This window comes from Myotis davidii, unplaced genomic scaffold (assembly GCF_000327345.1).
Source record: "Myotis davidii unplaced genomic scaffold, ASM32734v1 scaffold102, whole genome shotgun sequence".
Taxonomy (NCBI): Eukaryota; Metazoa; Chordata; class Mammalia; order Chiroptera; family Vespertilionidae; genus Myotis; species Myotis davidii.
In genome coordinates, this window is record NW_006293778.1 from 183,632 (window position 1) to 205,257 (window position 21,626).

The 21,626-nt window shown below is 43.6% G+C and overlaps 1 protein-coding gene across 1 annotated transcript in view; it reads left to right on the top strand.

Annotated features, from left to right (window-relative positions):
• The window catches only part of KLHL6 (kelch like family member 6), a 47,148-nt gene that overhangs the window by 14,222 nt on the left and 11,300 nt on the right, over positions 1–21,626 (top strand). The window contains exons 2-3 of the mRNA XM_006767396.2: positions 2,520–2,685; positions 19,476–19,925. Of these exons, the coding sequence (XP_006767459.1) occupies positions 2,520–2,685; positions 19,476–19,925 (616 nt within the window). The remainder of the gene's footprint in view (positions 1–2,519; positions 2,686–19,475; positions 19,926–21,626) is intronic.

Genomic DNA, 21,626 nt, shown 5'->3' on the forward strand with positions numbered 1-21,626 from the left:
TGCTTGTGCACGTGAACACTCACCCACTGAAAACCAGAAGTGCTGAGAATTTACCTCCTCAACTGAGACTGCCGGCAGGTGCTGGTATAGCACAGTCCGTCCAGCTTCTTTGCCTCTTGTCGGAACAGCTCTGGAGAGTATTCTTCAGTGGTTCCCTGCAGAATAAAATGACTTTCTAGCCCAGCTGGTGTGGCTCAGTGGTTGAGTGTCGACCCATGAACCAAGAGGTCCCCAGTTTGATTCCCAGTCAGGGCACATGCCCAGGTTTCGGGCTCAATCCCTAATTGGTGGGGGAGGGAGAGGCTTGTAGGAAGCAGCTGATCGATGTCTCTCTCTCATTGATGTTTGTATCTCTCTATCCCTCTCCCTCTCTCTCTAAAATCAATAAAAACATATTAAAAAATAAGATGACTTTCTATACAGCATTAGTCTGGCTTGTTCTCATCCTCTCCCCAGTCCTACTCCCTCATGCCCCTAAAACATCACTAGCTCACAAAGGTTGGCTCCTGGGGAACCCAGTTAGGTATGGGCTGAGCTGGGGCAAGATCTTATTCAGTGACTGAGTCCAAGAGAGAATTCAGAAGCTCAGTCTGGGTGACAGCCCGAGCAAGAGTCCAGATGACCCCAGTAATTGTGTCACATGGGAAAGGCTTCCTTTAAGAGCCCTTCAGAGCTCAAGGCACCGAATTAGACATATCTACCTCATTTAATATTAAAACACCTCCCTATTAGACTTTTCCAGTTTTCATTGGAATGTTTGAGATTATACACATTCAATGAAATTCAACTTTCACTAATCTTAAAACCACAATCAAGGTGAAGTAGCATTTCTAAATTTCATCTTGGTGGGAGTCTGGTGACATGTTGCCTCAGTGATAAGACCCTTCATTTGACCTCATCATCACTGCCCACCCTTTCCTGCTAAATGTCCTGTTTCTCATATATTCATGTACATGGCATTCATGCGGGTGACATTCACTTTGCCCTATGACATGATTGCAGATCTGGGTGTCTCAACCCCAGAGTTCAGGATTGGTGCTCTACAGCTGCACCATCTAATACTATAGCCACTAGTCACATGTGGCCACTAAGCATTTGTATCATGACTGGTCTGAATTGAGATGTATTTTAAGAATAAAATATACATGAAGGATTTTGAAGACTTAGTATGAAAAAAGAATGTAAATTATCATTAATAATTTAAAAATATTTATTGCATGTTGAAATGATAATATTTGAGGTATATTAAATAAAGGCTATTAAAATTAATTTTACTTCTTTTTACTTAAAAAAATAAAATTACTGGAAAATTTAAAATGGCACATATGGCTCTCATTATGTTTCTATTGGGCCGTGCTGCTCTACAAACTCAAACAGAGGAGGCTTGGGGAGTGAGCTTGTCCAGTGCCTCCCGGGAAGGCAGGCTGAGCTGGCTGGGAAGGAATTGTGTGGTTGCTTTGATGGCAGGGTTCTTTATGGAATGAGGAGACAGCAAGGTAGGTCCTACATGACATCACTTTAAAAGATGTGTGCTTCTGTAGACAGCTCTGTGCCCCCCTGGCCAAGAGGATTTATGGCTGAAGAGAGTGGCCATTGGTCCAAATGACATCACCGCACCTCCCGTTCCAGGCTGGGGTTTGTTAACATTTCAGAATTCACATCTCTTTTTTTTCATATTATCGTAGTCTGTGAGGAGAAAGAGGGAAGGAAAGAGAGCTGCTTTGGCTCAGTGGATAGAGCAAAGGGTCCCATCAAGGGCACGTACCTCAGTTGTAGGCTTCTCCCGGCCCAGGCCCTGGTCGGGGCTCATGCAGGAGACAACCAACCGATGTGTTTCTCTCACATCAATGTTTCTCTCTGTTTTTTCCTCTCTCTTCCACTCTCTCTAAAAATCAGTGGAAAAAATCCTTGGGTGAGGATTAAAATAATAATAATAATAATTTAATAATAATAATGTAATATATAATAATAAATATAAGGGGGGCAAAAGAAAGAGAGAAGAGGAGGGAAGAGAGAAGGGTAGCGGATTATTGTTGATAAGGATGGAGGAAGAAGGACAGAGGGAACCCGAGGGAGAAGATCTCATTAACTAAAATAAAAGGTTCAAAAGTAGGCTAGTCAAGTAATTTGAACTGATGAGTGATTTCCAGTTTGTGGATGTACATTCCATACCAGGGCTTTGGGACCTTCCCATTTCAGCGACGTGGCTGGAAGATAGTGGCACCTGTTCTCATAATTTTAGAGGCTAGGAGTCCAAGATCATGGTGGCAGCCAGCATGGTCTGTTTCTGTGAAGACTCCCATCCTGGCTTATGGATGCCAGTGGTGTGCTCACATGGCAGAGAGAGGGTTTTAGTCTCTCGTCCTCTTTTGATAATGACACCAATCCTATTAGATTAGGATCCCATCCGCATGACTTCGTTTATCTGTTCCATGGGACAGACAGGTCTGAAGGGGGGTCTTTAAAGTCCTGGAACCAAGGGTCGCAGTGGGACTTACATTCTCATGTCTCTCCTCCAGGGCCATGTTCTGCAATGACTTAAAGGAAAAGTATGAGAAGAGGATCATTATCAAAGGAGTCGATGCTGAGACCATGCACACTCTCCTGGACTACACCTACACCAGCAAGGCGCTGATCACCAAGCAGAACGTCCAGCGGGTCCTGGAAGCGGCTAACCTCTTCCAGGTGAGTGAACAAACAGGCTCAGTGCTCTCTTCTGCATGTTTCCCCAGAGGCCTGCCTGGACTGGCTCCCAGGTCTGTACCTGGGACACACACGCATAACTAGCTGGGCCTGTGCTTACTTGAAAGTCAGAAGATGCCTCTTTGGTGAGATGAGGCAGTGACTCCTTAATGCAATGAAACCAGGGGATCTTGGTGTCTAATACCTACACTCGGTTCCTGACTCCAGGATCAATGCCTATAATTTACAGAAGCCCAATTGGAGCCAGGCCTTGAAGTCACCAGTTCATATACTTAACTTCTAAGCCTTAGCACAACTTTATGGGTGGGGAAAGTAAGACAACTTGAAGATAAGTGACAAGGCTAGGATTTGAGCCCTGGGTTCTCTGAGTCCAGAGGCCACATGCTTGCCACCACACCACGCAGCCTCTTGAGGAGGAGTGTGTAGATTCTGGAGAAAGCAAAACCCTGACTGGTCAGCACTTTGTGGTAGGTGTGAAAGAAGAGCACCTCTCATGAGGGGTATAAAAGAAGATGAGATAGAGAACCCTCAGACTTAAGTTTCATTATTGGCATTTGGCTATGTTTGTTTCAATCCAATTTTATAATTGGATTACCATATTTAATTCACAGAATAATTAGACCTATAGATGATGTTAATTGTATCCACAATTATCACAGGGCTCCTATCCCCAGGTAACCAACTTTGCCTAGGTCTAAGATTACACTTTGAACTTGGTTCCATTGGATTACAACAGAGATCATCTCACTGAAGATGATTTTTTAAATCCTCACCTGAGGATATTTTTCCATTGATTTTTTAGAGAGAGTGGAAGAGAGAGGGAAAGACAGAGAGAAACATTGAAGCGAGAGAAACACATTGATTGGTGGCCTCCTGCACCCAAGGCCCGGGCAGAGGAGGTGCCTGTAACTGTGGTACATGCCCTTGACTGGAATCAAACCCGGGACTCTTTGGCTGACGCTCTATCCACTGAGCCAAAATGGCTCGGGCTGAAGATGATTTTTATGATAAATCCAGGGACAGGCCAGGTCAGGTCTTGTCCATGGTTTGGAACTTTAGGTGGTGACATCCTCTTGGATCATTACCAGGTCAGCAACTGAGGAGAACAGAAAACAAAGTCTGGGAAGGGAAGGAATGAGGAGTCCAGGGTCAAGACCATGGGCAGTGGGATTATCTTGGGTGAGGGTGGGGACTGTGCAGGGCTTATGAAGACCAGCAAGGAAGAAAGCGGGGAAAGAGGGAGCAAAATTTTATTGTCTCATTTCCCTCAGGGAACTTTAAAGATACAGAGAAAATTACTTCCAGTAAGGCTGGTCACACCTTACCTGGTGGTATCTCCAAGTTATTTACTACCTACACCCTCAGTCCCTCACCTGTTCTCTGTCCTTACCTGCTTACACACTCAGGCTTCTGATTGGTAGGAAAACACCCCTTGTTATGTGGAGGAGGAGTTCAGCAACTTGTCGCTCAGTACCCTCACCTCATTGCCTCCACCCAACACTCCAACAATCTGACTTGGGGGAAATTCCTCCCATGTCATGGAGAGGCCTCTAGCGAGTACAGCTTTTATGCTTTTTCTGAATCTTCTATTAAAAGGTAATTTTAATAGAAGGTTCCCTCCAAATGACCAATAACCTTGAGCAGAATCACTCCATTCACCATTATTCAATCCAGTCACAGCTGCCATTGTCATCTTCAGGCTAATCTCCTTAGCCAGAGAGGATTGCTGACATCCAAAGATGGACAGGTAACACTGACAATAATAATAGTAATAGCATTTGTGGCGTCAAGTATAGCATCTGACACCAAAATAGATGCTCAATGAATACAAATTTTTTGAGTACTTACTATGTGCCTTGAGTGACAAAGTTGGGGCTAGTAACCAGGTCTCCTGTTTCCCACTGGTTGAAAGGAGTTCCTGTATGATGATAGGCTAAGGAGGTAGATTTTCCCCCCCTCAAATGCAGTTTTTAATAATTTTAAATTGCAATAACATTAAAACTCATTTCAGAAAAATCAGAAATGCATACAAACAAAAGGAATGTAAAGTTACCTACAATCCCCTCCTATTTTGAGAGAATATGGCAGCTTGCTTGTTTAGGTCTCCAACTGTCATCTTAGAGGGTGTGTCAATTTTCTGTTATGTTGCTACCATAACAAATTACCACAAACTGGGTGCCTTAAAACAATAGAAATTTATTCTCTCACGGTTCTGGAGGCCAGACGTTCAAAATCAAGGGGTCAGCAGGGCTATACTCCTTTTGGAGACTCTAGGGGAGAATCTGTTCTTTGCCTCTTCCAGTTTCTGCTGGCTGCTGGCTGCTGGCCTCCCTTCACTGTGGCCACACCACTCTAATCTCTGCATTCATGGTCCCATTGCCTTCTCCTCTTCTGCGTGTCTTCTCTTTTGTGTGTCTATATTTTATAAAGATACATGTGATTGCATTTAGAAGCCACCAGATAAACTCCTCCTAAGTTCCTCAACTTAATCATAGTATTTTGCCATATAAGGCAATATTTATAGGTTTTGGGGATTATGACATGCACATATCTTTTTTCGGGGGGAGAGGGCACCATTCAACCACTAGAGAGGGTTTCTTTTTTTTTTTCTTTTTTTTTTTTTAGCAGGCTTAATTCACTTTATTTTTCTTGTATAAAATTATGTGGTGGCCACAGCGGGAGCCTGGGTCCTCTGCACAGAAACTCTGGTGTGGGTCTTGACAAGATGGTCAGTGAATTCCTGATAGGGAGACTTGGTGAACACGGTCTCTTTCCAGAGATCTGGGGTGAGATAGCTGTAGGTCTTAGAGATGGCATCAAAGGTGGCCTTGGCGCCTCCGGGCCCTCCCCCAGCACCGGCGTCATCCGCCATTTGGTGTTTCGTCGGAAAAGAAGCGAGGGTTTCTTCAAATATCCTTTTGATGATTTGATCCTTGGCTGTTCATCTTTAAGATTGAAGCCTTAACATGCTGGTTTGAAGCTCAGTGCACATGAAGCAGGATGGGAGGCTGGTAGACTAGAGAGTTTTACCAGGGCTATCAGGTGACCTGCCAGTTTTTTAAATTGGAGATCCCTAAATGTCAATATCTGTTGAACTGCTCCTAGGATTGTTTGTTTTCTCCAGATTAGGATCTTCATTCTCCTGCCCAGGGGATATACGTTAGCTACATATGCTCTTGACTGGGTGTGTAAGGGTGGCTGTATGTGCAAATCTTTACTTAACCTCCTTACGTTAAGCCAGATGTTTCTGGTATTCCTGAGTCTACCTCTCTGATGTGGTTTCTCCTGAGGCTAACTCTTCTTGTCCAGGGGGAGGGAGAGTGGGAGTTGTTAGACTGCAAGAGGTGAGGAGAAGGACCAGGAGGCTTAACTTCTTAAACTGACACTCTTTTATCAGCCCCCACCTACCCTTTCTGGCTCCTTGGGACTTTAATATCCCTGTTTTTTTGGGGGGGGGTTCTGAGGGACAAATTAGTTCCTCTATTGGTCCTCTCAGCAAAGCCAGTCACCAGTCTTCATAGTCTGTGGTTTGGGGTTACTGTGTCTCCTGGTTTCATTGAGGATGGAGTTTATGCTTCTGTTTCTTGTTCTCCTTTCAGTTTTGGATAGTTTTTCAAGAGGCTATGAGAGCTCTTTAGGTAGTAAACACTGTAATCTTTTATAATAACATTGCAAATATTTTCCATTGGCCATTTAACTCATAAGTTTAGTTACAGCTTTTTATGTAGAAAAGTTTAAAACTGGTGTTGAGTTGAATCTATTAATCATTTACTTGATGATTTGTGCCATCGGTGTGCATGTGTAATAAGATCTTCCCCGTTGATTGATTATATATTTAATCACTTATAATTTCATTTAGTTTTGTTTTATCTATAGCTTTGATATTTAAATCTTTTATATATCTGGAAATTATTTTGGTATAAAGTTGTTTTTTCTTCCTTGTCTTCTTCCTCTTCTTTTCATTTTCTCCCAAGTGGTGAGCTTCAGTGGAGAGTTTAGATTTAACGAGCAAGTTGGGAGAGGAGGACAGAGACAGACGAGAAACAGAGCAAGCTCTGGTTATTGTTGATTCCCCATTTCTGGTAATCCTTCACCTCAGATCTTTCCAAAGCTTGTTCACTTTCCAGGCAAAAAATGATACATTTCTCTCTGCGGCCATTTTATTCATTTTCTTATAAGTGTTAATTTTTATGAAAATACAAGAAGAATGCTGTGGGCTTCTGGATATCTAGTTAACCCACTTTCTGATTTCTCTTGCTTCTAGACTTTGCTTTGAAGTCTCAGCCATAGAAAACTGGGAATATGTTCACACTTGACGGTACCGTAAGGGATAGAAGTTCCTAGGTTGTTGAAATCACCTTGTGGTTTTAAAAATTTATTTATTTTTGGATGGATAAAACATATCTCTGTTCCAAATTCAGAGACACAAAAGGGGAGACAGTGAAACATTTCTTCACTGTTTGCAGTCATACTGTCCTTTTTATTCCACGCACATACCAGTATACATGTGCGGATCACTCTTACTCATTGCCTCCAGTTTTGAAATACAAATGTTAGCAGACTATATGCTTGGTTTTGCATCTTGGTTTGTTGTTGTTTTTTGGCTTCACAGTATATTTTGGAGATTGTTACAGGTCAGTATGTGTAGAGCTGCCTGTTCTTGCAATGGCTGAATAATGTTGTTGGGGTCTTTTTAGACATGAAATATGCTGTTATCTGTAATAGTTTCTTATAAAACAGAGTGGCGATAACATGGGTTTCGGTGATAGGAACCTGGGTTTAAATTCCTATTTAGTCACTTATTTGCTGTGTGGCTGTGGACAAGTTACTTAGATTTTTTAAGCCTCATTTTCTCATTTGTAAAGTTAGGATGATAAGAATAGCTACCTTATCAGGGAGAGTTATTATTTGGATTAAATGAGGTGATATTTGTAAAGTACCTGATATGTAATAGATATTAAATACAGGTTTCTTCCCATCATTTGTGAGTTAATTTTTATCTTACTTTGGACAGCTTTTTTGCCTGAGATAAAATAAGCTGACACTGAACTATGGAGACATTTCTCTAAACCACCCCTAGATCTTTTTTTTTTTCCTGTAAAGAAACCATTATTTAAAGTTTATTTTATCACATTCACATGATACATGAATAGTACAATGAGCTGGACTGTGCTGTAGTTTCAGTAACTCAGAATTACAGGCAGAGAAAAGTGTGTTAGAGTTGGCATTTTATCTTGTCATTTTAGAACATCCACAGAAGCTGAAATCCATGGGAGTCCGATTATCTTGGTGTTCTCCACCCATCCAGTAGTAAAGGTTTCTTAATTTTCATACCTTTGATGTGACTCAGCCTCTCCCTCATTTTCTGCTTTTCTTTTCGGGCCTCTTTCTGTTATGCATTGATTGCTTCTCTCCCATCCAGAGCAAGAGAAGTCTGTTGACCCAGCCGATCACCACTTTTGCTGTTTGAAAAGAGCTTTTCATATGAGACAACTTCATGAGTTGCTGGCCTGTTAACAGACTGATGTCCTTGGGTCAGGGGCCTTGGTCCAATCAGCTATGGCAGGGGTGGGACAGTATCTATCTTTTGGGAGGATAGGTTGTGGCAGGTACTGAATGAGCTGTCCACTAGAAGAATTTTTCAGTAATCTGACCATAATGTATTGGCCAACTATGGGGAGAAATGTATTTTCTCTAAGTAGCTTTTGGAAAGGTAAAAGTAAGAGAAGCCCTAAGAGGAAAAGGCAAAGTGCCCTGTCCACATTTGAGGCAGGGATTGTGAGATAAACGTTACCCAACAAGGCTTCAGGGAAGCAAAGTGCCTCCTTGCCTTAACTGGACCTTCAGGCTTATGAGTCCCAAATAAGCAAGGTAGTCAGAAACTATAGACCTGGGACAATGACTATAAAAACTTGGTAAAAAACATTTTCAATCTTGGGGAACTTTGCCAAGTTTACTATTAAAAACTCATAAAAAAAAAAAAGAGCCCTGGCTGGTGTAGCTCAGTTGGTTGGAATGTCTGTCCCATACACCAAAGGGCTGTGGGTTCAATTCCAGGTCAGGGCACTTACCAGGGTTTCGGGTTTGATCCCTGGTTGGGACACATGCGGGAGACAGCCTATCCATGTTTCTCTCTCACAACGATGTTTCTCCCTCTCTCTCTCTGTCTCTCTGTCTCTCTCTCTCTCCCTCTCTCTCTCTCTCCCTTCCTCTCTCTAAAATCAATTTTAAAAATTATTAAAACCTTCATAAAAGAATAAGGGCTCTCGAGCTTATTTGCAGGGCAGCAAAAAGATATGATGTCAGGGAGACCACACTCAGCCTACATTTAGTCTTGGGGTAGAAGGATCCCTAAGCTACAGAGCAGCTGGTTAGAAGAAGGAGCTTAGAAGAAAAAAGGAGATCAGGCTGAGTCCCAAGGGCCAACATGAGAAAGGAAAGAGGGATGCCGGAGTGGGAGTCTGGTCACCTGGCCTGGGCCTGAGGAGCCCCATGCGGTGTCTCCACAACACCCTCTGAGGTGGGGACCTAATTTTCATCATGGTAGCAGTCTGTGGAGACTTTGGTGAAGGTCCTGGCATTGCTTATTTTCATATTTCTTTTGCTGATGACAGGATGAATGGTGGTGAAACCTATATGGATGAGGAGCCATGTGGTCAGTAGCCAATGGCCTGTGTTGGCTTCTTGGCTTCCTCGATACCAAGAACACAGTACATAAATATTTGTTGAGTCAATGAATACATGTGTTGCTCTTATTCATTACTAGCTGAAGATGACCTCAGAAACTAATCAAGACCCCAACAAAAATTACCTTACCTCCTTTACTGGTAAGAGGACACTAAGAAGCCAATCCTGGCTCTTGGAACTGTCATGGGTGAGTAGAGGAGGAAGTAGACCACAGGCTAATACTAATAATTGCTTCATTTTTAAGTACCAACTAAGCGCCAAGCACCTAGCAAAAAGTAGGTCCCATTACTGTAAGATACAGATGAACTTCTCTTGTCATTGACAGGGACACCTAGATTTATGAACATTGGAATAGCCAGTTAATTTAGGCAAGAAACCAGCCCAACTATTTCTTAACCATCATCAAGATAGAATCAACCTGTTGCCTATCTGATACACCCTCTCCCACACACACTTTGTCAACCAACGTTGCTGCTGTGTGGCGACTGTGAGTGTTGAGCAACCAGGGTTAATCTCCTCAGTCCACAGAGCAGTGACAGTTGCCCTTTTAGAGCATTCACTATGTGACAACTATTTTGCCTATACTATCTTATGTAACCCGAGGTAGGTATTTTTACCTCCAATCCCTGGATGAGGGAAGTCAGATTCAGCAATATAAGTAAGTGCTCCAGGTTTCATGGCCAGGGAGATAAGAGCCTGAGTAAACTCCTGTCTGCTGATGTGTAGCCTGTGTGTTCTCCACTATGCAAACCACCCCTGAGGTGGAGGCCTGAGACAAGCCACGATCCTGAAGGCAGTGGGGCCTTCAGAGAGGGCTGCCCAGTGGGAACCAGTGGTGCTTGGTGGGGGTGTGTCAGGAGGCATGACTGGCACAGCTGCTACCCTTCAGGCCCGATTCCCTCTGGGGAACCTTGGACACTTCGGATGACCAGGTGTCCCCCCAGTGAGCCTACTGCTGCCCACATGTCTCTGTTAACTTTACATTTCTGTGTTTGAGCTCCATGGCTGCTTCTTTTTACTTTTAGATATAACTTACATTCAATAAAATGCAGACATCTAAGTGTATAGTTTGGTGATTTTTTTTTACACGTGTGTACAATCATGTAACCACCACCCCGATCTAGAACATTCTGGCCTCCCAGATCTCTTTCTTGTGCCTTCCCCCAAGCAGGACTCCCCAAGGGGAACTACTGCTCTAGCCTCTGTCGCCATGGATGAGCTAAGCCTGTTTTCGAATTTCATATTATTCTTGAGTTCTAGTTAGTGCAGAGGGTCTAACTCTTAGGCTACAAAACTCAGGTATGCAAAAAAAAGTGTGATTTAACCCATTATTTTTCTAACATTGAATTTAATCTTTATCTTGAGCTTCCCATTGTACCAGCAGCAGAAATTGTAGTTAACTTAATGACATCTCACTTCCAGAAAACTCAATCAGTTCAGGATTCGGGTCGCTTCTGTATTTCCGGGGGCATTTACATAGTGCCAGGACAGCATAGAAAGAGGCATTTGGCCCAGGCTTACCATGGTCATTTCTATTATTGGTTCATGCTGGAGTATCTGTGTTCCCATCAGTCTCTGGTCATTGACCCCTTCCCCATTGGCATCAACAGAAAGTCCTTAGTCCCACCTGGTTCTGGCCATCAGTCCTTATTGATCACTTGGTATTCTCTCTGTCCTTTTGTAAGGCTTCTTCGGATCTGCCAATCCTCTCAGCTACTTCTGAGCCCCTCTCAGGGACACCCAAGGAACTTCCATTTACTCTCCTGTGCTAATCTGGAGCGACTACCACAGGCCTCCTTTGTCTCGAAATAGCACACTCCAGATTCCCTTCTGCTGCCGCTATGTGGTACTGCTGCATTTCTGATTCCATCTCAGCAGTGGAGACGTACATTCTTTTATCCTGAGATCCACAGCCTTCAGGGGCTTCTAGCATCCCCCTAACTGGAATTTTGGCCTGAGTTGGGAGGCAGGACATCATGTCAGGGACCCACGCTTGTTTCTCACTCTATTACTAGACTTTTTCTCCCCTCTCACCTGGGTCTGGGAATTGTTAACTCCTCCCATGTGGGAAAAGCTGACTTACATTATCTTCCACACCTCTACTTCTACTGTTTTGGCATAAACTTTATAACTTAGGATTCTGGCTTTTGAAACTCAAAGGGCCCAGATATTACCACTAATTGATGTTTCAAACTATTTTTATAGTATAAGTTCTGCGAGTGTATTTAGAAACTCAAAGTTGAAGTTGTCTTCTGTTGTCTACCCCACCATCCTTCCCTGGTAAGTAAGCCTGGGATGCCTGGTTGCTGCCCATAGGTTGTGGAATTCAGGAAGTGGGATGGGGCAGTTTTAATTGTAATGAAAATCCATGTTGCTATAACCTTGGACACTGCCCCCTTTTCTTTCCCTCTGATTCCTATTTTGGGTCACTTCACCTCTGTAGTTGCCTCAGTCCCTCAGCAGCAGCTCCACCTTACTGAGTGGACCATTTGCAGGTCTTAGCTTCTGCCTTTCCTACCTACCCTCTACAGCTTCCAGGAACCACAGACCTCTCAGCCAAGTCTAGACCACGGATTGAAAGTCTTAAGGGAGCAGAGGGCATGTAAGGTGTGGGGGAGCACATCCTGACAGAGTCTGAGGTGGGTGCACCACCTGAGAGAGAGGGAGAGGCAAGGATAAAGGATGGAAGATTAGGATAAGTGGTAATTTACATTTTTTACATATGAAGATCCCTCTTTAACACCAACACAGAACTGACAGGAGAATAGCTTTACTTTTAGTACCTATTGTCTGAGAAGAAAAATGGTGACAAAAAAATTTACAATGAATTCAGAAACACTTTCAAGTACATTTGAATTTTATTAAAATTCAGCTTATAAACCCTTCACATACACTGATTTGTTGGGGTTCAAGGGTAAGAATATCAATGTCTTTACACACGGTTTGGGCCAGAAGAGGACTTCAGTTATTCTGCAGTGGATTTGAAGGAACCTCTGGGGAGAGGTGGAATTCCACTGATGAACCCCGGGGATCCCCACTGTGGAGAGCATGAAGGGAAGCCGAGGAGGGGTGGTGAAGAGGGCAGGGGTGCATTCTCGTTGAGGCAGACACTTCTCACGGGCACTGCAGCCATGTCTCAAGTGGTTTTCTTTGATTGTATTTTTAGTCTCCTTGTTTGAGGGTCAGGTGCCTGGCTGTAACCTTATGCTCACATGTTCCCCAAACAGGAAGTTGGTTGCCTGTTGCCATTAGCTGTCATTTCTCAGCTTTAATAAACAAGTTCATGTGCCACTGGGACAGGCTGAGACAGAAAATATGCCCTAAAGTCTTAAACAATCTTGAATATGAAGAAGCAAAACAAAAAAAATTATTATTTTTTAAACAGACCAATTTCTTGTCCCCTTGACTGCCCTGGCATCAGCAGCTTCCCAGCCATTGGTTTAGGATCACATGATGCTGCCTCACACCCCTCACCTTTAAAAGCGCTTATGGAGGCATATTTTGAGGGGGAACGTAGGCAGCTTGGAGATCCCCACTCATCCTTGTCCTCATAAGGCCTCTTCAGACTCTCCTGGAATTGTGTTCGCGCAACAATGTGACAGTTATAGGCAGGGTAATGCCCCGGGTGAAGTTAGCTAGCTGGTCTCATATCATCTCTACCTGCGGCCAGTTGTGTGACCTTGGGCAACACTCGTAACTCGGAACCCTCTATTTCAGTCTCTGTACAAATGGTGACACTAATATCTGTCTCGCTAATAATTAATAATTGCTAAAGTATATTAGGTAATAAGTACAATTTATTCACTCAGTAAAATAATGGGTGGGAAAGTCTCTACCACGGATCTTTGTACATATTAGGCATCTGCAAAATATTTTCTTCCTCTCTCTGTCCTTCCCCCCATTTCCCTTCTTTTGCCAGAGCTTGTGCTAGGTGATGCTGGAAGGAAAAACATAAGTACAGCCCAGAGCCTGCCCTTGCGATGCTTGACCACAGTGCAGGCAGAAACGTAATGGGTGCTCCACAAGAGGGTGGGTGCGGTGCCCCGTGGAGCACAGAGGAGGGAGGAATTGACTCCAGGTTGGGAGAAATGATGAAGGAGGAGTGGCTTCTGAGAAGGAACTTCATGAATAGGTGGGCTTTCTCCTCACTCCCCCCTCCCCCCACTTCCATTTCCTTCTATTCTCCTTCTTTCTTCTTAAACAAGTATTGACCCAGCATTAAAAATGTCCAGAGGCAGGGAAGGCTTCAAGCACAGTCTGTGTAAGACTCTCTGGTCCTTTCTCAGCCTGGCTCTCCCTCTTGTGTCGGCTTTGTGTTCAGGTGGGTGGATACTAGAGAGCAACTCACAGTGTTTCCTGCAAACTCAGTTCCCAGAAAAACGGCACATGTGCAAACAAATGTTTGTGAGGGGTTCAGAGACTCGCTGGAGCCCACCCACTGGTCCTGGATTTAACCCTGAATGAAGAAGACACTCTGTGTAGATGAGGTGATGGTTATGCTACTCATTTCTTCCTCCTTCTTGAGGTAATCTTAAAGGTTCTCTTCTTTAAGAGGGAAGCTATTCTGAGTCCTTTTTGTGTGTGTGTAGGACTCTGGAATCAAACTTGCCCGTTTGAGGAGAACAGGATTTTAGCAACTAGTGATTACGGAGAAGCTGGTCGGGGCCAAGGGAATGTCATGAACACAGAAAGCCACGGGGATAGGTAAGCTTAGGGATGTTTGGAGAAGTGAGTAGACAGGTCTGAGTGTGGAGGGGTTCTAGCAGGGAGAGTCTGGGTGACAACCTAGAGCCAGAGTGTGTACGGAGGTAGAAGTAGGACTTGCTTCAGTTTCAGGCAGTAAGTCGCTGGACATTTATCACAGCAGTAACTTTACACCTGTGTGATTATTTGATTCCTGCTCACATCTCCCACTGGCCTGTCAGCTCCGGTGAGCACAGGCACGGGTGTCTCCGCTCACCGCTGTCCCCCCAGCACTAGCTGAGAGCCTAGCATATAGGTGCTCAGTACACATTTGGGAAATGAACATGTGGATGAATGATGAATGCACGGTTCTGAGTGGGGAGAGACACATTTAGATCAAAGCTTCTTACAAATGCGAACTTCGGTACTTGATTCGATTCTCCTTCCTGGTTTTCTTCTTTGCTCATCAATAGTCATCAAGCAGGGGCAGGAACTGGCATCTTGTCGGCCAGCCCTTCCCGAATCTGGGCAGATTAGAGCAGCTGAGCTCTCCGGAGAGGTGTGAACATTTATGATGTGTGGCATCTGCAAAGCTGCCGTCCTGTGCACACACTAGCTGACTGGAGGCAGCTTGAAATAATGTAAAAACATGCATTTCTGGAACCAGATAAGACAGTTTCAAGTTTTAGCTCTACTTGTTATTATTTACAAATCTCTCAGGAAATGACTTAACTTTTCTGAATCTGCTTTTCTCATCTATGAAACAGGAATGGTAATAACTATCTACTTTATAACGTTGTTGTGAGGGTGAGTGAGCTACTTACGATAAAGGGGTTGGTGCGTTGTAGGTTCTCTATGTTATTTTTTTATTTTATTATCTCAATGTGTACTTGAGAATTGCAAAACAGTATTTATTTCTGATTTTAAAAGCGACGTCATGCTCAATGTAGAAAACTTGGTCTATACCGAAAAGTCTAACTTCCCAAAGCTGCATTTGAAACAACCACTGTTAGCATTTTGAGTCTTCCCCTCTAGTGTTTTCTCTACTCATGAGAAAGTTACTTTAGTTTAAATAGAGAATTCCTCCTCCTGGCACATAATTCCAGGGGGTACAAAAAGGTAAACAGTGAAAAGTAATTCTTCCTCTTTACCCTGAACCCAGCCACCAGGACCTCTCCCCAGAGGCAAACGCTGTTACCAGTTTCTTAGGCGGCCTCTCAGACATAGTCTACATATTTAGAAAATTGATTTGGTTTTCATATCATCTTCTTCTCACGCAAACTCGGGCCTGGTGTACCTGCTGTTTTGCTCTGGAGGCTACCACGTAAGTGAGTTCCCTTTCAGCCCCCAGCGACGTCTCTGTGGGCCAGGCCACAAAGGGCTCTGGTTACATGTTCTGAGGGCTCAGTGAGGCTTGGTCTCAGTTGTGTATTTTTACTCTTTGAACTGAAAATCTGCGAACAACTGAACAGGTGTTAGAATTCTCAGTCTCAACCGTTTCCACAGTTGCTCATGCGAGGAGCTGATCTGCAGGTGGTTGGGACCCGCAGACAGGGCGGTTTGAAGCAGAATTCAGGCTTTCTTCAACATTGCATTGACCCTCAGTCAGAGCTTTCTAAACCGACAATTGGAAAATGTGATGTGATATGGAAATACAATATTTTGTAATTGGAAATGATCCAAACAACCAGTGGTTTTTATCCTTAGGTTGCTCTGGAGTGAAGGGCAAAACCTAAGTCTACACGGTCCACTCTAAGTCCTGTGCCCACCCCCATCCTCTGGCCCACAACCCTGCCACCCCAGGCCCTGCCACTAGAGCTGTCTTCTCAGCAGGCCTGCCCATCTATACTCCCACCTATCTTCAGACCAGCCCTCCCTGGGTGCCTCCCTTTTTCCAATCTTCTGCTACTTGATCAACTCAAGAACATTGAGAACTTGACCTTTTAAGGGGCCCAGTGGACAGGAGGGGAGATAGGAGCTTGGACTTGTTCAAAGTAAGTTCCAGAGAGCAATGAATAGGAATGAACTGATGCATTTGAGACACCTCATTTGTAAAATGAATATTAAAATAACATAACGTATTTGACAGTGCTCTGTAAGCTGTAAAAGTCTATATATACACGGGGTTCATATTATGAGGATGACGATAATTGAAAAATAAGTCACAAAAACCAATCAATTTTACAAATTAATTTTCATTGCAATGGTGTTATTCATGTTGGAAGATTTAAAAAGTATATAAATAGCCCTGGCAAGCATTGCTTAGTGGTTAGAGTGCTGTCCTGCACACCGGAAGGTTGAGGGTTCAATTCCTAATCAAGAGCACGTACCTGGGTTGCAGGTTCAATCCCTGCCCCGAGTCAGGGTGAGTGTGGGAGGCAACCAATTGATGTGTCTCTCTCACATCGATGTTTCTCTCCCCCTCTCTCCCATGCCTTCCATTCTAAAAATCAATGGAAAAAATATCCTCACTCTTTGGGTGAGGATTAAAAAAAAATAAAATAAAAAATATATAAGTAAACAAAATTTTAAAATTCTCATAGTCTTATTAGCAAGTGGGGTGCCTTATTTATATAGCACATTCACTGTCCATTGCTATGGGACCAGTTTCTGTGGGAGGATTACTGTTTCCTTGACAACAAATTTTGCCACAAGACTTATCCCAGTCAGCTCAGTGTGAGTGAGAATGACTGGCATGCACCACCTCTGAGCAAAAGTGCTAAGAGCCATCCTTCTTCTCCTGTCACAAGACTGGCATACTTTAGTTAAGGGTTTTTGCAAAGTCTTGGGTCTTGGAATGAAGAGCCCAGTGAAGGACATGCAATATGAGTGAGAAATAACATGTATTGTTGTAAGCCCCTGATATTTGGGGGTTGTTTGTTACTGTAGCATAATGAATCCTACGGTATCTGATACACAGAGAGACTGACAACTGTTAATATTATCCTTCAGTCTTTTTTTCTAAGGCCTACATCCCTATATCTTCTTTATTGGAGTTAGGATCATAATGTACATGTGGTTTTGTGAAGTGCTTTTTTATTTTATCTGCAAGAGTTTCAGTAATTATCTCTAAAAGGAAAGATGCTTCTTTAAACATAGCCATACCATTATCACAATTATAATAATTGCTTCATATCAGCAAATATTCATCACTGCACACATTTCTGACTTTTAAAATTATTTTGTTTTAAATCAGGGTCCAAATAAGGTCTCTACTTTGCCAAAGTTTGATGTGTTTCTTAGATCTCTTTTCATCCTCAGGCTCTTCCTCCCCTCCCCACTTTCCCCTTGTGATATATTTGATGAAGAAACTGTAGAGTTTCCCACGGTCTGGATTCTGCTGATCTTCCCATGGTGTCTGTCATTTGACATGTTCCTCTTTCCCCTATATGTTAGTTGTACAGGGATTTTCATTTATGTGGAAGGTCAGCACCCCACTTCCCTGCATTCTTCAAGAGTCAACCCATATTTCCTTTTTAAAAAATATATTTTTATTGATTTCAGAGAGGAAAGGAGAGGGGAGAGAAAGACACAGAGAGAGAGAAACATCAATGAAGAGACAGAATCACTGATTGGCTGCTACCTGCACATCCCAAAACTGGGGATCAAGCCCACAACCCAGGCATGAGCCCTGACTGGCAATCAAATGGTAACCTCCTGGTCCATCGGTCGATGCTCAACCACTGAGCCACACTGGCCAGGCAGTATTTCCTTTTTTTTTTTTTTAATTTAAAGTCTTATTGTTGAAAGTATTACATATGGCTCCTTTTTCTCCCATTGACTTCTACCTGGTCGCTCCTGCCCCGCAGCACATGCCCTCGCCCCCCTAGTGCCTGTGTTCATTGGTTATGCTTATCTGGATGCATACAAGTTCTTCGGTTGATTACTTACCCTCCCCACTTCCACCCTCCCCTGCCTTCCCTCTGAGGTTTGACGGTCTGTTCGATGCTTCTATGACTCCGGATCTATTTTTGTTCATTAGTTTATGTTCATTATATTCCACAAATGAGTGAGGTCATGTGATATTTATCTTTCTCTGACTGGCTTATTTTGCTTAGCATAATGCTCTCCAGGTCCATCCATGCTGTTGCAAATGGTAAGAGTTCTTTCTTTTTTACAGCAGCACAGTATCCCATTGTGTAGATGTACCACAGTTTTCTAATCCACTCATCTGCTGATGGGCACTTAGACTGTTTCCAAATCTTAGCAATGGTAAATAGTGCTGCTATGAACATAGGGGTGCATATATCCTTTCTAATTGGTGTTTCTAGTTTCTTGGGCTATATTGCTGGAAGTGGGATCACTGGGTCAAACGGGAGTTCCATTTTTAATTTTTTGAGGAAACTCCATACTGTTTTCCAAAGTGGCTGCACCAGTCTGCATTCCTACCAGCAGTGCACGAGGGTTCCCTTTTCTCCACATCCTCACATTATCCTAATTTCAAAACTGGAAAAATATATTACAAAAAGGAAAATTACAGGCCAACATCCCTAAAATGTATTTGTAACTCCAAAATCAGCATGTATGAGCCATTCATGGTCATTTGCAGGCATGTGAGGAGGGGAAAGAAATTTGAATCCCCTGATGTCCACATTCCCAGCTGAAGCTAAAAAATGAAGAGACTGTCTTGACTCCATTGTATGCTCGTGCCTCCTTTGTCAAATATTAATTGAGCATAGTGGCCTGGGTCGATTTCTGGTTTCTCTGTTCTGTTCCGTTGGTCTATATGTCTGTTCTTGTGCCAGTACCAGGCAGTTTTGAGAACAGTGGCTTTGTAATATAGCTTCATATCTAGTATTGTGACCCCTCCGACTTTGTTCTTCTTTCTCAGAATTGCTGTAGCTATTTGGGGTCTTTTTTTTTTTTATTCCATGTAAATTTCTGGAGAGTTTGTTCTAGGTCTGTGAAATATGCTGTTGGTATTTTAATAGGGATTTTTTCGCTTTGGGAAGTATGAACATTTTAAAGATGTTGATTTTAATGATGTTGAATTCATGAACAGTGTATATTCTTCCACTTGATTTTAGAGAAAGAGGAAGGGAGAGAGAGGTAGAGAGAAGGAAACATTAATCAGTTGCCTCTTGCACGCACCCGGACCAGGACCCAAACTGCAACCCGGGCATGTGCCCTAATCTGGAACCAACCAGTCACCTTTAGGTGCTCAGGGCGATCCTCAACCAACTGAGCCACACCGGCCAGGGCTGAACTCTATTTCTTGTCGTTGCTGATTAAAACTAGAGGCTCGACCAGATTCCATGAACAGATTTTAAAACTTAGAGCACTACAAAAATGTTCTACGCCATTTAATATTCTTCTACAACATGTTTTCTTAGTGACTATAGAGCTGTCCAACATAGGAATGTATTCTTACCTATTGAACTAGTCCCTTATTGTTCTCTTAGTTCCTGCGGATGGTGGACGCCTGCGCCAGCTTCCTCACCGAAGCCTTGAACCCAGAGAACTGCGTTGGGATCCTGAGGCTGGCGGACACGCACTCCTTGGACAGTCTAAAGAAGCAGGTTCAAAGTTACATCATCCAAAACTTCGTGCAGATTCTGAACGCCGAGGAGTTCCTGGAGCTCCCCGTGGACACCCTGTACCACATCTTGAAGAGCGATGACCTTTATGTGACGGAGGAAGCTCAGGTGTTTGAGACGGTGATGAGCTGGGTGCGGCACAAGCAGTCGGAGCGGCTCTGCTTGCTCCCCTACATCCTGGAGTACGTGCGCCTGCCGCTTCTGGACCCGTGGTACTTTGTGGAGACGGTGGAGGCAGATCCTCTCATCAGGCAGTGCCCGGAGGTCTTCCCGCTGCTTCAGGAAGCCAGGATGTACCACCTTTCTGGCAATGAGGTGAGATGAGAGGTGCTGCTGTGAACTAGCAAAGTAAAGGAGTTAGCGGGCCTCATAGAGATCAGGCGAGGCTGGCTGGCAGCTCCTTGTTCTAAGGCTTAGAGAGCAAGGAGAAGATGCTACACTGATGATAGTTTGAGTCAGGCAGTTCCAGAAGCCCTGGAACTCTGATCTGTAAAATGGGGATGGTAATGCCTCATGGGCAGCTTCTGAGAGGATAAGGTGAGATACAGAAATCACCCAGCACCAAGCCTGGCACAGCCCTTCTCTTCCCAGCTGTGGAAGGCGGGAGGGTAGTGGGGGTGACACACACATGGACAGAAGGTGCCCTGTCCAGTCGCCATTCCACCGGGTGCTGCTTTCTGCCTGCTCGCTCTGGGGAACCTGATGTTCCCTTAGTTCAGACTCTCATTATTTCCTTCCCGAATTTCTGGAAGTTCCTCAAAACTCACCTTCCTGCTCCAGTTTGGCCTTTCTCCAGTTCATTCATCAGCCAGATGATCTGAAACTGAGCCTAATCATTTCTCTCTTAGGCTTACCCTCTTCTCTGGTTCCTCGCCCCTTTCGGGATAAAGCCCACACTTCCTGCCTGAGCTCCCAGAGCCTGGCCCTGCATCCTTCACCTCCTGCCCGCTTCTCTAGTGCCATCTCCAGCCCCTCTCTTCTGCTACAGCTTAAAGACACAGCTTCTAAATCCCCAAAGCGGACCTGCTTTTTCCGCCTCCAGCTAATGCAGGTGCTGTTCAGATGCCTTTTCCCTCTTCTTCATCTAGTCAACGTCTGCTCCTGCTTCAAAATTCGGTTCAAGCAACATCTTCTCCAGAGGCTTCGCTCATTCTCAGCCCCTGATGCACTGCAGTGTTTTAACACCAACTGCTACATGTTAATCATTGGATCCTCATCTGTTAATATCTCTAGGTTGGGAGCTTGTTATGGTGGAAAGTATGTTGTATTGGAATTTTCATCTCCAGACTTTAGGAGACTCCCTGGTATAGAGTAAGTGATTGATAAAGGTTTGTTGAATGAAAAACGGAGACCAAGACGGTGAATGTGCCTATCATTTGAATCTACCTGGTTCTCCTTAACAATTGAAGACATATTTTATTCATTACTGTATAAAGACAAGACTAGGTTTAGTGGAGGCGAATAAGCAATCAGGAAGTAATGAAATAGGAACTGTTAAGTTTATATACATGAAGCCCACACATATATCCCCCTATACAATACTTCTGGGTTTGGCTACCAAGCCTTCTTCATTAGGCCATTGATAGATATCTGAGTAAAGAGTGGCTTTGGAATGATTTGTGTGAAGCCCCCAGGAGCCTCCTCTTTTCCCCAGGTGTCCTTTCTAGTTTTGTGTTGTCCTCAGATTCATCGTCACTCATTCACTCTGCAAATATATCTTTCAATGTTTGGTAGTTTTACCAGTGATGTTATTAGAACCAGGAGGGTGTGTGTGTGTGTGTGGTTTTTAATTATAAATTGTATTTCTTTAATAGATATAGGGCTATTCAGGTTATCTATTTCTTCTAGAATGAGCTTTAATAGTTTGTATTTTTCAAAGAACTTTTCCATTTCATAGAAGTTACTGAATATGTTGGTTTACTGTTCACAATATTTCCTTATTATCTGTAGAATCTGTAGTGATGTCACTCACATCTCCCATTCCAGATAGTGGTGATTTGTGTCTCCTCTTTTTAT